This window comes from Suillus subaureus, assembly GCF_016647635.1.
Source record: "Suillus subaureus strain MN1 chromosome Unknown BJ212scaffold_11, whole genome shotgun sequence".
NCBI classification, from domain to species: Eukaryota; Fungi; Basidiomycota; class Agaricomycetes; order Boletales; family Suillaceae; genus Suillus; species Suillus subaureus.
Window position 1 is genome coordinate 788,404 of NW_024538567.1, and position 16,950 is coordinate 805,353.

At 47.3% G+C, this 16,950-nt stretch overlaps 4 protein-coding genes across 4 annotated transcripts; 2 read left to right on the plus strand and 2 right to left on the minus strand.

The window, feature by feature from the left end:
* Positions 1-141: 141 nt before the first annotated feature.
* BJ212DRAFT_1298715 (uncharacterized protein) lies at positions 142-712 on the plus strand (the record flags this gene model as incomplete). The annotated part of the gene is made up of 3 exons (XM_041332744.1): positions 142-216; positions 246-259; positions 343-712. 3 exons carry the CDS (start codon positions 142-144, stop codon positions 710-712), a joined length of 459 nt encoding a protein of 152 aa, XP_041194526.1.
* Positions 713-2,611: 1,899 nt separating this feature from the next.
* BJ212DRAFT_1479648 (CHAT domain-containing protein) lies at positions 2,612-6,354 on the plus strand (the record flags this gene model as incomplete). The annotated part of the gene is made up of 5 exons (XM_041339926.1): positions 2,612-2,822; positions 2,876-3,026; positions 3,082-3,183; positions 3,235-3,352; positions 3,409-6,354. The coding sequence occupies 5 exons, from the start codon at positions 2,612-2,614 to the stop codon at positions 6,352-6,354; spliced, it is 3,528 nt and encodes a 1,175-aa protein (XP_041194527.1).
* A 2,675-nt stretch (positions 6,355-9,029) lies between these two features.
* On the minus strand, positions 9,030-11,716 carry BJ212DRAFT_1346674 (uncharacterized protein). Its single transcript, XM_041335347.1, has 20 exons — positions 11,299-11,716; positions 11,167-11,245; positions 11,092-11,105; positions 10,985-11,044; positions 10,892-10,936; positions 10,825-10,834; positions 10,751-10,768; positions 10,661-10,686; positions 10,571-10,596; positions 10,484-10,518; positions 10,394-10,430; positions 10,327-10,342; positions 10,231-10,270; positions 10,084-10,184; positions 9,970-10,029; positions 9,886-9,913; positions 9,778-9,835; positions 9,702-9,726; positions 9,511-9,650; positions 9,030-9,455 (listed from the first exon to the last, which is right to left on the minus strand). The coding sequence occupies exons 1-20, from the start codon at positions 11,373-11,375 to the stop codon at positions 9,436-9,438; spliced, it is 915 nt and encodes a 304-aa protein (XP_041194528.1). The 5' UTR covers positions 11,376-11,716; the 3' UTR covers positions 9,030-9,435.
* Positions 11,717-13,614: 1,898 nt separating this feature from the next.
* On the minus strand, positions 13,615-16,883 carry BJ212DRAFT_1479650 (uncharacterized protein; the record flags this gene model as incomplete). The annotated part of the gene is made up of 8 exons (XM_041339927.1): positions 13,615-14,553; positions 14,612-14,698; positions 14,757-14,854; positions 14,904-15,147; positions 15,197-15,391; positions 15,450-15,523; positions 15,575-16,717; positions 16,769-16,883. 8 exons carry the CDS (start codon positions 16,881-16,883, stop codon positions 13,615-13,617), a joined length of 2,895 nt encoding a protein of 964 aa, XP_041194529.1.
* Positions 16,884-16,950: the final 67 nt, after the last annotated feature.

The following is a 16,950-nucleotide window of genomic DNA, read 5'->3' on the forward strand; positions in this document are numbered from 1 at the left end:
AGGTCTCTGTGAGTCACAATTGCTTCATCAAGGTCAAACGAAGTGCACTGCTGCTCAATTTGCAAAAATGGTGACAGCAAGGTTGTTAAGAGACACAGATCAAGCATAATTTCTAGAGGGACAGAGTGCCAGTGCAGCTCAATGGAGCTTGATGGCCTCATCAAGGTCAGACAAGGCGCCCCACTACTCAAATATAGCTTGAAGACTGTTGGCAAGGTTGCTCAGAGACAATGATAATCGATTAGAATGGTCTGGAGAGGTGAGCGTTGATCCAGCTCAATGGAGGCCAATAGACTCATCAAGGTCAAACAGAATCCCTTCGCTGCTGGAATTTGCCACAAGGCTGTCTGTTGGCAAGGTGGTGGAGAGAATTGAATCAATCGGGGTGACCAGGAGGAGCAAACACCAGTACAGCTCGATGGAGCTTGAGGGCCTCATCCAGATCAGACAATGTGCCCTGCTGCTTGAATCTGTCATGGAGGCTGTCAGAAAGTTTCTTCAGAGACGTATATCAATTGAAATGATCAGGGGGACAGAGCGCCAGTGCAACTTGATGGTGCTTGATGGCCTCATCAAGGTTGAACATAATGTCGTGCTCCTCGCATCCATTTTAAAAGTCATTTGCAAAGTGACAAAGCTGTTCTACAGAGACAGATTGCAATTCACCCATAATACTATTGAGTGTCTCACTGATAAGTGCAAAATCAATTGAGATCAAGGTAAAAATGCACAGCAACAGCAGAACTTCAAGCACTGAAATTGAACAGTTGCGGATAGCGAGAGAAATGATGTCTAACATGAATTCTTTGATGATATTGATGATAGATTGCAATTACTATTAAAGATCTCGCTAATAAATGAAACCAATTGAGATCGAGGCAAATATACACAGCACAAGCAGAAATTCAAGCTCTATGTAGGGATGAACATACCTTTTCTCTCAATTGTGTCGAGTGGGATGTTTGAATGGCTGCTTGGTGCCACTATGTATGATTTGGCTTATAGCAGTGGGTTGGATCTTTTTGTCACTATTCCGATGTGTACAAGATTTTAATATTGTTCTGTATGTTGCTGTGAGAGGAAAGGACAAGTGTAACCTTTCCTTAGCAAGTTTTGACAATGTCACATTAATGTAAAGGAATGTAGTCAGACTCAATAGCCTCTATTGTAAAGATGCATTATCCGCCACCTTCGATAGTAGGCCACGACAGCTTACTCGTAATCCATGGAAGGTGGTGATTGCTCATGAATTGTACCTGTAAACAATGACTATCGAATTCAATCTAACATGCGATGAACTCCAACTTACCAAAGTCCAAGCAGGGAAGTCCATGAGGCATTTCTCAAGTGGTGTACTCAAGATCCCAGCTGTCATAGGTTACAAAAATTAGTTCTGTTCTCGTTAAAAGAACACATGATACAATCAAATAATTATCCTGGAAATCCTTCTTGGTCTCCTATTGATGAGCCTGAATCATCGGAAATGGCCTTGTTGGAGACAAGGCATCATGCACAGGCACTGAACCTGAGCATATAATAGACTAATCACCACATATCGGGATCTAGAAGACATGACAGCTGTCGCCATAGAGCCTCCCACACATTTGGTCCAGATTGCTGTATTATGGTCTGCATGAACGAGGTGGACTTGATAAAAAAAAAGAAAACACGCTTGTGCATTTGGTAGATTTATCCTCCATTAACAGAAATTGAACATGAAGCTGCGGACTGCATGAGGACTTCTCTTCTTCACCACTAGGTGACTGACCAATCGCAACAAAAATCGCCATCAATAATATTTTTGGGCTGCTTCGGTCTGAATCCAGAACGTGGCTGGTGGAAGCCTGAATCCTCCAAGTCCTTCGAGGTCTGAAATTAGCAGCAAGATTAATTATTGATGGTCGTTTGAGAATATGAGAACCCCGCTTCAAACTTGAAACTTGAGCTTGAATTGAATTGAATAAGCGATGAGCGCTCTGAGCATCTGGTCTCTTCTGCTTCGCTTCATTATGTAATTTGTTATTTTCAACCTGGGGTGTCACCAAGTACTCCATACAGGCTCAGCCCTTGTAGACATGGGTTCGTTGAAGTTCCGGCTTGTTATCTCCTGTGCTAACGAGAATCAACACGTCCTTCACCTTCATCTCGAAGCTCAAGTCAGTTGCCACGTCCCGCCATGTAGCTCTTGCAATCACATTCGACCCGTTATGCAATCTGTTGCCTTTGTTTCTAACTCGATCATCCTTCCCCCTCGCTAATGTGCCATGGACTTGTACGGGACGGATCGGCTTTTCAGTGCGCTTCGTTTTGCGCATAGCATACGATTGCATCAAATTCGCCTTGCCCCGTCGTTTTTAGTGGTTTGTATCGTGTACATCATGAAATACACTGGATTCTACATTTTGCCTTAGCCTTGTGCTGATGATCATACTACGTCTCAATCAACCACTAGTCTACATCACAGGTTGTTGAGTCCATGAGCTGTCCTTGGCGTGCCACTTTTGCTGATCCTTGGCATTTTGTTGCTAGTTGATGATCTTTGCGCTTATTAGTGCAATCATACAAGCATCTACCATGCTAGCGCTGCAGCGCTGAACTGCCATCGCACAACATGGAAATACACAACATTAAACCTGAACGTTCTGAACCTTCGACTACTCATCTCCATCACCTTGACTTCATTCACAGACTCCATATCCCCACTCCCATCTTCTCCTACCGCTCATTCTATTTACCACCCAGCTCATCTTCGATCCTTGTCATTTTCCTCCATCGCACCATCATGCCAGGCAGCTTAGAAGATCGATATATCAGACTTGAACGTGGGTCCTATATTGCCTTCATATTCATTTCGTGCCTCATCCTCTGCCTACAGTTATCAGGGTAAAAGACCTTCCACTCCCTTCCGAGCGCATACCCGCAGGCTTTTACGTGTCCATTAATGTCGATTCGAAGAGGCGCTGGAAATCAGCAGTCCGAGTGGTATCATCCGATGAATTCGAAGTTTTGGGCGATATTGTGATTTTGTAAAGTTCATAATGACTTTCAGATGCGATTCGAGGACTGACCATTCGTCTGTAGATCATTATGCGAGGTGCCTAAATTATCCGCGGAGATCAGGGTATCCTACGAGCTCAGTCGAATGCTGGGCAATGGGGAAGTCGTTGCAAAATTAGAATCATCGTGGGATGAGCTACTTCGATCGCGGAGATGAGCCTTTGGGTAAGTAACCAGCTTCTCATTCATACGCATATACTCACATCTCGACAACTCCTTCCCGTCCGTTCATGGTATTCACCTGAGGGCCGCTGTTCTACATCCTTGCGACGACCATGGTAGCGCACTGCTTGACGTGAGTGGCATCAACCTCTGTGTTATTGGATTTTGTTGACGGAACACCTACTGTAGTCCATCGTTGAAAGTGAGACTGCTCGAGAGACGGATGTGGGCCATGAACGATTTGTCACATACGTGACAAGCAAGACGGTCTCTCACCTGAACGATGCCGTACAGCACTTCCAGTTGGTCCTGGACCAATGTCCGGTCGGCCATCCTGACCGCGCAGGGGCTCTCACCAACCTCGCGAGGGCTTGCCTCAAAGGCTACATTGAAAATGATCTTCAAGACATCGACTATATCGCCTCTCTCTTCCGCAAAGTCCTTGCATTGCGTCCGCAGGGCCATCCCGATCATCCATTATCTATTTATCACCTCACTGAAGCGCTGACCCGGCGCTACAGCAAGGAGAACTTCACCACCGTCTATATCCACGAATCTGCGCAACTGTACTGCATGCTATTGCCCCTCTGTCCAGAGGGCACCTACCTTCATAGCATGGTGCAAGGAGTACATGGCGTCGATTATGTGATCTGCGCGTGCAACAAACTTCCAATAGACGCATTCAATGAGGGCATTCACATTCAAGTCGTCCTCAAGCTATGTCCCCTGGGCCATAAATTGCGTCCACAAACACTCAGCAAGCTTGCATGGTTTCTCGGATTACGCTTTGAACAATGTGGCAGCATTGATGATCTAGACGAGTGCATACAACGTAGTCGTGAAGCTGTTTCTCTGTGTTCCGAGGGACATTCTAATCGCGCCTCCTACCTGATTACCTTGGCCCACCCACTCCTGTCCCGCTTCCATCACCGAGGCAACTCTCATGACCTCTATGAGGCCATCTATTTGTTCGAAGAAGCGCTGCGCCTATGCCCTGTTGAGCACCGATCTCGTGATTTCTCATTGAGCCATCTAGGACTCGCCCTCTACGCCCGTTTCTGCCGATGCGGTGATGTCAACGACATCACCAGAAACGTCAGCCTCCAGCGCGGGGCACTGACATTGTGCCCACGTGGGAATCCAAATCGTCACTGCATGCTTAACAACCTGGCCATCGCGCTCAAAACCAGATATGGCGAATTGAATGTCAGCGAGGATCTCGACGAGGCCATTGATCTATTCCGCGACTCACTTCAGTTAAGGCCGCATGGCCACCCGCTTCGTCATACAGTTCTTCACAATTTGAGCTTGGTGCTCTGCTCTCGTTTTACGCAAACTCAGAAGGATGAAGATGTCGAAGAGGTCATTCGACTATGCCAAGAATCATTGGAAGCTTTGCCTTCACTGCACCCGAATAGATCTTCCAGCTATTCATGGTTGGGGGAAGCCTATTTCTCTCGTTACGAAGTGCAACGCAAGTCTGTTGATTTGTTGTTCGCTGTAGAGAACTTCAGACTGGCATCACGACATCCTACAGAAGGCTTTCCTAACCGCATCCGAAGGGCAATAAAGTGGGCTTGCCATGCAGATCTCTATCGACACGATTCTGCCCTAGAGGCATACCAAATCTCTTTGGAGCTTTTCGAGAACCACGTGATAACGCGATCGTCGACCGTCTTACGGCGCGAGGCTGCAACCGCTTTTCGCGACGCCCAATTACTGCCAGTAGCTGCAGCCTCATGTGCCATACATTATGATGATCTGCGACGAGCAGTTGAACTCCTGGAGCAGGGTCGTGGCCAGCAGTGGTCGCTGGCCTCTCGACTCAGGACTCTGCTGGAAGACCTGAAGTCTGCAAGTCCGGAACTAACTCACAAGCTATCAGGGATCAGCAAGCGCCTATCTGACAATCATGGTTCCGCCAGCAACACTGACCGAGCTGCTGTTGATCGAGCAGCTATAGAGTACAGGAGACTTCAGGCGCAGTGGGAAGCAGTGGTAGCTGAAATCCGAAATCTTCAAGGTTTCTCGCGGTTCTTGCTCCCGCCTTCGTATGAAGACTTGCAAGCAGCAGCGTGTTATGGCCCAGTCATCATCCTCATCGCGAGTCGATACTTGTGCAGCGCCATTATTGTCGTGACGTCAGGAGACCTCCATCATGTTCCCTTGCCGCCTACTACCTTTACGGATCTGAAGAATCTCAAGGATCGTTTCGCCAGGGCTATACGACATGCATCTATTATGGGCCCAAAGGTGCCGCGGAATGATCTAATAGTTCTCTTGCGGACAGTATGGGACAACATCATGCTACCCATCGTCAACGTCCTCCAGAATGACCTTGAAATTACAGCACCAATCTCGAATCTGGCTATGTCCAACTGCCGCTTTCACGTCCATCCCTCTCCACGCAGCTCACCCCTTTCAAATAAAGGCAGATCGCTCGAGAAGCTGATCTACATCTGTTCTTACACCCCGACACTTTCGGTTTTGATCAGATCTAGACAGATGAAGAAGAAGCGTATCCCTCCATCTTTCGTAGTGATCGGACAGGGTCAGCCGCGTGCAGGGAAAAGCAAGGAGCTCTTGGTTGTCGACAGCGAGATCGAGCTTGTCCGAAATCTCGTCCCTGAGACGATCAACCGTACCACTATTTCTGGTGATGCAGCCACACGAGCAGGTGCACTGCAAGCATTGCAAGAGAACAATTGGATGCACCTTGCGTGTCATGGAAAGCAGGACCGCGAGCAGCTTTACAATTCTCGTTTCGTCATGAAGGACGAACCTATCACGCTACTTGATATCATGGAGAAAGATATTCCCCACGCCGAGTTCGCGTTTTTATCAGCGTGTCATACCGCCGTCGGCGATGAGGAGACACCCGACGAAGTCATTCACCTCGCTGCTGGACTACAATTTTCGGGGTTCAAGAGCGTCATTGGTACGCTGTGGGAGGTCGACGACGCTGTCGCAAAACATGTGGTAAAAGCTTTCTACGATAATATGTTCGAGGATTTGGAGGACGGTGTTGTGATGGACTGCACTAAGGCGGCCTGGGCACTCAATCGTGCTACACACACCGTGAAGACGAAAGTTCCGTTGGAGCAGAGGATGGTTTTCATTCATGTCGGTGTGTAGTTCTATTCTGTCGTCTGCTTTCGTTTTACGAGTCATTCATCATGGATTCTCTACCCTTCCTGTGTACATCAAGCTGTTGTATATATTATCCTGATACTTCTGCGGTGTAGTCACCTGGCTCTCGTATACCTCTCGAACGCAAACTATTCTACTTTAGCAAAGTCATTAGTCGACTCGTTACTTTCCAACTATTCTTGAAATCCTTTTGCATCCTCCACTAAATACCCTCAGTGCAACGACGTCTAGATAGATGCACAGCTCGTCCATTGACTCGCTCGCGCATGCACGCTCACCGATCGGGGTTGGCAGCTTATTAATACCTCAGGTGCGTGATCTTCCAATGACAAGCAGAATGGATGATTAGACATTGGATATCGAGAGCTCGTACAATTCTGCCAACCAACTGCAGGGATATACAGTATTGCCTTCCATGTAAGGCGATACCTGAGACCAGAAGTGCGCTTCAGAGTATCAGGGATGAGCACACCTCTCTCTCAATTGTGTTGAGTGGGATCTTCGAATACTAGCTGGTCACCCCCTGTGCCACTATGTATATTTTGGCTGGTAGTAGTGGGTCAGATCATTTTGTCGTTCTTGCGATGGATATCAGATGCTTGCTATACATTGACGGGCGGCCACCTACTCTTCGTACTGCATACGAGATTTAAAAATATGTTATCCACAAGTAAATTGGAGACTATGCGCTGCTCGCGAGTTATACTCGGTGCGACCGTGGGTTTGCGATAGTGATAATTTGAAAACTGGTACCGGGACTCCTTGGTACGCTGGCACACGCCGCAATAGGCCGTATCAGGAGACAGGAAGGGATGTCTTCATGGCTAGTATTCTCTACGATATCAGTAGTAATGATTGGCTGCTTATGTGAAAAAGTGTATGACGTATCAAGGAGAGATCAGTGAACAGAGCAAAATCTCTGATGAGAAACGGTAAAAAAAAGGACATGAAAACTTTCAGAAGAACCGACTGGAGGAGGCAGGAAAATGATGACGGACAGAGCAAGGTGGGGGGGGTCGGGTTTGAAATTTGAGTCACGAGAGAGCGACACTCGCAAGTGCTACTAGAAACAAATGATTTACATGTATGGGGTACCCGATGAGAGTACTCACAGCAATTCCTCCGAATCTGCGCCGTCCTCTGAAAAAAAATCTAACATATCAGTGCTGGTACTCTCGTGTCATACTGCAGAATTCAGCCCTCAGCACGCACAGGAAAGTTCCGCAATCAGAATCTCGAACCTCGATCTCCCTAGTTCAAAATGGGAGACAGTGACAACGCCGCAGTAAGTGCCGAGTGCTACTAGTACTGTTGCCAACCTAATCTGCCTTGTAGAAATCTGGTAAGCTTCAAGTTCGCAAAAATGCCAGATACCCCTGAACCTAAACCTAAATTTCGGGTACTTCGCCGTTGAACGTTGATTCTCCACATTCAAACTTCCATAATCATACGAAACTGGCTCCTGGGACTTGGAGTATATTATATCAACTGCGTGACAAACCAGCTATTATGAGATTAAAACATTCCGAGGAATGGGAACCCTCGAGCCCCAGACATGTGACTACCAAGCTTCCCATCAAGTAAAGGAGAAACTGACTTGAGGGTCCACAAAGTGATGCATTAGACACCCAAACATCAAGGTTGAAGGCATATTCGAATTGACTCCCGTGAGCACGCAAGCAACTGATTGTAACTGAACTAGCCTTTCAGAAGGAAGAGTTACTAACAGAAAACAGGCACTCTCATGGTCACCGTGCCGGTACTAATGGTTACTATAGCACATAGTTCGTGACAACCAGGTCCAAACTCTTCGATCTGGAACAATCGAAGCCTTGTGGGTACGATCCTCGCAATGAACGTATCAACATGGGATTAATAAAATCAGGGGAATGACCCACCGCAGAGGTTCTACATAGGCTAGAGCACCCTACGCCACCCTCCGCACAAAAAGAGATTGCGGACTTATTTCGGTTTGTCGTTCCGTCATTCCACTCGGAGTCCCGTAGTCTTTAGTTCGTCTGCAGCATGGGTACAATCCCCAGTTTGCTCCTTGGTAGAGCAGGGAAAGTCCGAGGCAAGGCTTTTAGATCTTACACAGTCTTTCCAATCTGTCTGTCTGAAGTTCGCCTGTACATTAAGACAATATGATATGCTTCAGTGTACAATACCTCCAGCGAGTCGGCTCCACATGTATATGAGTGTGTAACCATCGAAGTCGACGACGCCAAGATATGGGTGACTCTTTGCTTTCTCAGTGATAGCCAAGTAGAAGGAACAGCTGGCTTCTTTCTATTGGTCTGCCTACGGAGTCAAGCACCCGCAGCGCATATCTACGACACCCCTGCTAAGCTGAGGAAGGCCGAAGGCATCATGGTGGAGTGTGCACGATGTATAATGAGTATCTCGAGCGTTCATCGAAAATGAATCGCACGTATTCAGTCACAGTAGACCCGAACCATGTTTACCTCAACAATAATGGCTGCCCTTTGCACAACGAGTGGGAGTGCAGAGAAATGGTGAACACTGTACGTTATTAGAGTTGTTCCCACCAGTGTCACTGGGATCAGGGAGATATTCGGAAACCTTGATGAGGCTTACAATAATAGATGCAGTGAACGTTGAGGCATTGTCGATGTGCGACCCGAGCCAAACCACGACATGGCGACCAAAGGGAGAGTTATATAACCTTAGTAGTATTCTGCACACACGGTATCCGCTGAACGAAACAAGTACAGCGCGTTATCGCATTTTTATTGTGGTGATATACAAATTTCCTTCAAAATTCCCAGTTATGATTATGCCTGCGTTGGGTACCCGGTATGAGTACTGCAACAGGCGCCGCCTTTTTACGAATGAAGGAGAGACGAATAACGGCAGAGCCAGATTTAATGAGAAAGCGCACCTCGTGCGCAGAGTATGGGTAGTCGAGGGGTCACAGGGGATGATATAAACGACAGCTAAAAATTACCAGCCAAAATCATAGGGTGCTGTCTAGATGACTAGTTATCACAAGGTCAATGACGCGAGACAAAAGTACATACTGAACTTGGTACTATGAATTTTGATTCACGACTTCTGGTGACATCCTATCATAGTGAATCCTTTAGATGCATTCCAGCGGAATAGAGGAAATCGCCGCACCAGCTAATAGTTCTTCCCGAATGGTTGGCACCGGTAGCTGTATGGGCATCTGTATGGAGTCGGTAACTATACTAAAACTCGGAGTCTTTCCTCCTTCAGGGTCTGTGCCACGACCTCGTATAATTTTTCGAGTGTTGAGTCTAAGCAACGATATAAGTGAGACAATAAGAACAGCCTCGTAATCCGCTTACGTAGCCAGGAATGATATCGCATACACTGGATAAGCCTATCTAAGCTTGACGCAAGAATGATTTGTTCATGACTTACGTTTGCTCAGAACAAAATACAGGCATATAAACACGAAATTCGTCGGCATAATGTTGAACTTTCCACACAATTCAGTCTGTGAAACCTGCGCATAATATTATCACACACCAGAACAAGGGTCGACAAGCTGACGGTGCTGCATATAGAGCGTGTGTCAGGCTTTAAACTTTGGAAAGCACTAGCGAGACCAACCTGGTAAGAAGACCAGTATTCACCGCGTATATTGTCAACGTATTAATCATGGAATATGCACTAGAATAGCGGATTCATCAGAATACATGACAAATGTAAACTTGTGAGACGCACGTTGAATGGCTTGAGCGCATTTTCTGAAGGTAAAAGCATAATGCGGCAGCTATGCTCATGTCCGTAACGACTCCAATGCCCAAGGAAAGGCTTCCCAAGGCCTAAAAGTAGTGAGAACGGAGGATAGATAACCGTAGACTCATGTACCTTCAAGGCAATCATGTGCGCGAAAGAAGGCAATTCAAAACTGTTTCATGTACAACGTCAATATACTTGACGGTGCAATCAAAAAAAAAATAGAACCATTTTACAGTGAATACTGATAAGAAGATTCAGAATAGTCTCGGAGTAGAACCTAGTATGCACTCACTGGTTGCCGTGCCAAGTTGCGCAAGAACCATTAAAAACTTTACAAGGACCATTATCAGCACAGGGAAATGCGAAATTGAGTTCAACCTACCAAGAATCCTGTGAGCCACCAATTTCTATAGCTAACTGTGCAAACATCAACACAACATTCTGTAATAATGTGAAGACAGCTTCCTACACCTCCAGACTCGCAGTGTAAAACAGCTATCAGAAGCCGAAGGTCAGTTACTCGTTCACATGTTCATATCGGTAGAACTATTCCACGTACGCCTTGACAATGGCACCAACAACAGCCTGTATTCGAAATGATGCTTCGATTAGACACGTACACCACATATAGTTGGTGGGAGGCACTCACGCCCAAAGTCATTTGCAGCTGTTGCACGAGGGAAGCTCAATTTATGCTAACGGTAAACGAAAGTATGGCCTCACTATAAGAGTCCTAGCCCAAACGTTAGATAGAGGGAAAGAGGTCATTACTTGGAATAGAATGGCTCACCACTGTGGTTTTCCTGTAGCCAATGGGAGCGGATTCAAATAATTTCTAGTGCATTCATTCAGCGACGTGAGGCGATGATAGCGGACAACTCACGTGATGGTATAGAAATATACACCGTAACCAACGAAGGCTTGATCAATGACAGCAATCGACCTTGATGATCTGAGCCTTGTTTTCAGCAGGGAGGACATCCACCTCACCATATCAATGCAACCTGGTCAAATGTTGTTGTATAATGAGCGTGGAGGTGAACCCGATACTAGTCCTGCACTTACGAGAGCCTTATATCCAGCCTTGTCTTGGGGAAAACACCTGTAGTAAGTGAACACCTGAATGGTCAACATTCCAAATGCACTGTAACGCAAGGTCAAATTCAAAACTGAAAGGTCAAATCCGTGAATACCTACGTGGCAGAGACAGAGAAGCCTACGAGCAAAGCACCGAGGGTGTCATCAAAACGCGGGACGACATATTCTACGGACATCTTGCAGACCTAACCAACAGGATGAACGAGCGAGTGAGTGAGGATGAAAGTTGCAATTAGAACACGGCAATATGAAATAGTCAGCTGAGCCTGCAACTCAAGTGCTTAGCCTTGGGTATACATACTCCGTAAACGGATTGAATCCTAGGTCCGAAGAAGTTGCGGACTCAGAGCTACCGATAGCGCTGCGGCTGTGGCAGTGAGCGATGCTCCAGGCTCCAGCGTCCGAATACCGCGTGGAAGTCGGCGTTGAGTGGGAATCACACACAATTGCATCCTGGCAAATTTTTAACCAGGAGAGGAATGGTATTCGGAGGTTTTTCTTGCGTCTTCAACAGTTCATGCACATCACAACTTTAAGCAGCGCATTTCAAATTGACCAGTACTTAAGCGTTGCCAAATGCGGAGGATCCGCGGCCCGCGCAGTCAATTGCGGGACCGAAAATTCTGGTGGCTTGTTAAAGCACATCACTCATGCATAGTCAAAAACGCAGGCCAATTGTCAGCTTTACAGCTCCAGTTCTGCAGCGCAATCATGCTACAAAGGGTGCTTGTATGACGTTTGCCAATCTGGTGCAGCAGTACTATTGCCGAGCGTCTATCAGTGCACAAAGTTGTGCCTGGGCGTTGAAAATTCTCTAATCTAACGAGATCTGAAGTTAGAATCCGGAACCGCAATGTAGAACGCGCAGTTTCTTCAGGTTTCTTTCAGCTTGAGTGTACCCTCGAAAAGTTTATGCGCCCTCGGATATTATCATACTTCCCATCGGCGAACCAATGGTCAGTGTGGACCGATAGAAGCCTCGGCAAAGGACTTCGATCAGTTCGTACTGCGTATGGCGAGATTAATTGATCTATTTGAAACCCATCGTTAACAACAAGTGCCATATGGTCAAAAAGTTGTCAAAAAGTATGGCACACCGCTCGATAACAAGAAGAGATAGGCACAAGGGCGCATGTATCTTCTTCTGGATCCCCCACCAGATCGGTTGCACACCAAAGTGCGCAGAGATAGGATCGATAACAACTATGGTGACTTACGTTGAGCGCAAAGTGCCGATGCCGATCAGAGTCACCGAGTTGCGACTGATGTCATGGCGGTAACTGGTATTCTGCAGAACGGATTCACGATAAACTCGGAGTTTTGCATCACACTATCCATCATGCATCATGATCAAGCACGAGGTCTGTTTGAGGTATACATTACCAAAAGGCATTTGCAATTGGGGCGCGTCCAAAATGTGTGTGCAGCATATCCAAACTTGGGACTAGTTGACCAGCACTACAGTTCCTAGTGCATGAAAAAAAAATCATGATTCCGAAATGTTCAAAATTCAAGATACTCACTCTGAAGGATATTGTGTATTATTAATAGTATTGCAATTGACAAGGTTCCGTTAAATGAAAGAACGTTGTAGGGCCATCCGCCTGGAGAACGACGTGCAGCTCGAAGGCTCGTTGATTCAAGAATGTTCCAAAAGCGAGAGCGACGTACTCCCTCTGTCCATTCTGGGTGAAGTTCTCGGATAATTGACCTTCTTGATATGGGTTTGGGGACGTATAGGTACCCTTCATATCGATGTCTTGAATAAGAAAGACTCATGCGTACGATGCGATCAGGCATTGTGTGCTACCAAAGGCTTCTCCGATTTCTCACCGGTACCGTACATCGCGGTCGTTGATCTGGTAGATGCTAGTCACCCATGCATCGTGAAAAGCAAGCTCCAACATCTATACGTAATTGCCGCAGTGTCATGTGGTAGACAGACAAGGGCTATCGGAGGCAAGGCCCATGATTGAAAGCCATGCAATGCGCATCAGCGAAGACACTAATCTGCGAAATGGATTTACCGTCGTGTTTTGCATCATAATGGAGGTCTCCTGAATTACACATTACCAAATATCATTTGCGAGAGCGCGCGCCGATTGTAACACCCAACTGCAACATTGTTACACTGAGTACCGGACATATTTTCCGCAAAACATGTGCAGTATATTTAGAATAGGATCTGTTGACCCATCACTCCCAAGGCAGGGAGATCCTGGCGAGCCTCAACATCAACCACCCGCTCCAGAATATTACAAGCGCAAGAGACTCACCATTTTCGGAAGGCGTGCATTCTGTTTTGCAGAGCCCAAGGATCACAGTGGATATACAAAAAAGGCCGTACTTGCCCGCACCGTCGAACTCAGAGAGAATGCACATCACCTCAAATACCAAGTCCCACTAAATAAAGATTCACGGCGGTTCCACTTTAACCACATCGCCTTCATCCGCCTCCCTCATTTCTACACTGCCATCCCGATCCACAATCTGACGGAGAGAAGCTCGCGTCAACGATCGTCCAAACTCTACAGGGACTCTCACTCCCGCCAGACAAAGCCCCAACATGTCTTTGAGAGTAGTCGTAGCGAGCCCGTCACCATGGACAGGATTAGGCAATGACAGCCCTCGTAAGAGGTGTCCTGGAGTTAGAACAGACCCTACTTTTCTTCCTCGCTTAGTTCGTGCCACCTTGCCTTGTCCAGCAACTGCAACAGTACTACTGTTTCCAACACCAGATGCAATCGCAATATCCCGTTTTGCAACGTCCACTGCAGAGCGCACGAGGACGGCAATAAACGGTTTGAGCACAGCGGCTAGTAGCGCTGATGGTGCGAACGCTTCTTCAACCTCTGAATTTGTACGACGATTGTCCAGAGAGGGAGAGGGAAGTTCGGGAAAATGCGAAAGTCGCAAAGATCCGACGCTCCTATGAATAGTAAGAATGAGGTCTGGCGGACTTAACGAGACAATCTGCCGAGGAGAATAACGCCAGGGTCTGAGCGTTTGAGAAGAAGCCATAGATTGATGTGGAAGCGCTCGCCCATCTTCCGCGGTTGCCCCGGCGTATAGGGCAGTTTCTAGTCCACCTCCAAAAATCTTCGTCAAATCAACAGTGGGTATTCGTAAACCCCGTTCAAGTTCGTGTGGCGGAACGATATCGCAAACCCAGGTTACTGTCTCGTCGAAAATAGGCTCCTTCTTCACTTTGGCAGTGACGGCAAGTGCGGGGTGGAAACGTTTCTTTATACCACAGACAAAGCAGGGTTCATCCACTGGCAAAGGTGTGGATTCTGTCTCCCTGTCCTTGTCCTTGACTTTGTCCTTCTTATCTTTCGCACTTCGGAACGGGAACTTCGATCTTCGAAGACGAACGCGGAAAAAGCCCTGAATCTTCCAAAAAGGCATAAACATCACCAACAGTGAGGGAAATCAATTCTGCCGAAGCCGAGCTGGCATGTTGGACATAAAGTGCTTGCAAGGCTCGGGCTCTTCCCCACTACGAACAAGTTTAAAAACATGACGCCAGAAAAGTCGATACCGACAAAAATACGCACTTCGATGGCTTTCCGTCTCCCAGGTACAAGCGCCAGAAGATGCGCCGGGGAGGGAACGAGCTTATATGGTACCTGGAAAGGTGAACGGAATTTCATATCTATGGTAACGTCATATCAGAAAATTGCAGATGAACTAGCCAGAAATACCTTTGAGCGTCATAGGAACTCTTGGCAACAAACTCCGCAGAACCTTCTCGTATCCTAATTCATTTATAGATTCTTGAGATTTTGTCATAGATTGTCTTGTAATCTCCGCAGGTTCACGTTCCAAGGAAGGAATAGGCGGTGGAGGACCGAGAGGGACAGGGAGGAGGCGTGTCCCTCTATCAAGTTCGACATCGTGAACTTGTTCTGAACCAAGAACAGAGCTCGCTGCATTCCCAGGGTCAAGCTACGTGAAGGCTGAATATGAGTGACGCGAGGCCAAAAGTAAGACATACATCGATCCAATGTTCTACTTCCATTCTTCCGCCACTGGCCCACTCCATCACGACCTTTGCAAGAAAGGGCTCAGACGATGAGCCTATGATGGCGAAGGGCATTTTTTCCACAGTACAAGGTTGCCGTTGTGTATTATCAGATGGAGCCACCGCCAAAACTGTCAAGCGTATCATGAATGAAGCTAGAGGTATCGACTACAGAAACGTGGATGTATATCATAAGGCTCAGAGGAAAAGAAAAGAATGCACGCACATAAGAAGGAGCAGTAACACTGAGCATCCACCGGTGAGTATGCGATGGCGGAATACTGAGGTCTACACGTCGACCTACACAGATACGATCAAATCTAATTAATATGGGGTAAAATGTGAGCATACTTGGAGATATAAATAAACTTCTATCTGTGATATGCACACGAGCGGTGATATGGAAGCGTGAAGTTGTGCTTCCTGGTATCGCAGAAGTTGTTGTGTTTTCTGCAACGTTATCAACAAGGGCAGGCACGTCAACAACAAGATCGAGTTCAGGCCGAGCTCTATTTCGATGCGGAAAAGCCATTCGCCAAGGATGATGATGATCGCCCTCGTCTGCTCTCCTCGTAACTCCTTCCCTACTTTCGAAAGTGGAGGAGGGTCTGCGTGGAGCAATGTCGATACTAAGGATGTCAACATCTGTATCTTCCTCATAAGCATGTATGCATCTCCGTTTTGGGGTTCTGCCAAGAAATAGAGCAAGAGCAGGGGAGTCTGCATGTAAACCGAGGGTGCGTGAAAGTAGGGTACTGGGTATGGCTGCCGCACCAGCAGCTCCCTGCCCTTCTTCAGAAACAAGAGACGCGAGCAGATTGACACCGACGGCTCGTTCGAAAAGTCGCTGTAGACCGACGACACTTCCTCCCCAAGGTACTTCAACACCTTCCTCCTCAACCCGATCTTTCTCCACCTCGTCACTGGAGGATACCGGAACAGCACAAGCCGTGATGCACGCGTCGTGGCTGGCCCACTCAATACCATGAGCGAGCCTCGCGTGATTCAAGAGCCCTTGAAGGGTGCTGAACTGCGTGCGAGTACAAGTAGGGCAAGTGAGAATAGCAATCTGCTCATCGACGGCTATCTGTGAAGGGGGCAGACGGATATAGAGTAGCTTTTTCTGCGGGTGGAGTTTTGCTGCAGCCGTACGCGTCGGCCTGACCTTTGGAGGTATTCGCTCTCGCAGTGTTGGGGCCACAGGGGAGAATGAACGAAGAGAGGGAGGTTCAGCATCGTCGTATACTGACTCTTCTCGATCAAATAAGAATGCGCAAGGTACTTCGACAGCGTTAAGAGCGTCTAAAGCAGCTTCTTGAAAGTCGTCTGGTGTAGCATCAGGAGCTGGAGTGGATGAGTCCCGAACGAGAGCCTCCTGTAGCATAAGTGCCCATGTTATACGAGAGTCGATGGTGCTTAGAAGGCGTTGGCGGATAGCAATTTCCAGGTCGATCTCCTCAGCAATAAGTTGGCGTATTCCAAGGTCGGCTTCATCTGAAAGATATCAGGCGCAGGTTACACAGAAAGTTCTGGGCAACCACGCACCTTCTGTCACGGATTTAGTTTCAAGGTCGACATCGTGGTCCTCGTGAGGTGAGAAGCGCCTGCGTTTGTGTGGACGAAAACCGACCACCTCATGCAAAGAAAGTGAATGGCTCATGTACCCATCTAGATTCTACCGTCCCTACTTGTCCCTTGAGAAGAACACATTAGACCAACCCCCGCAA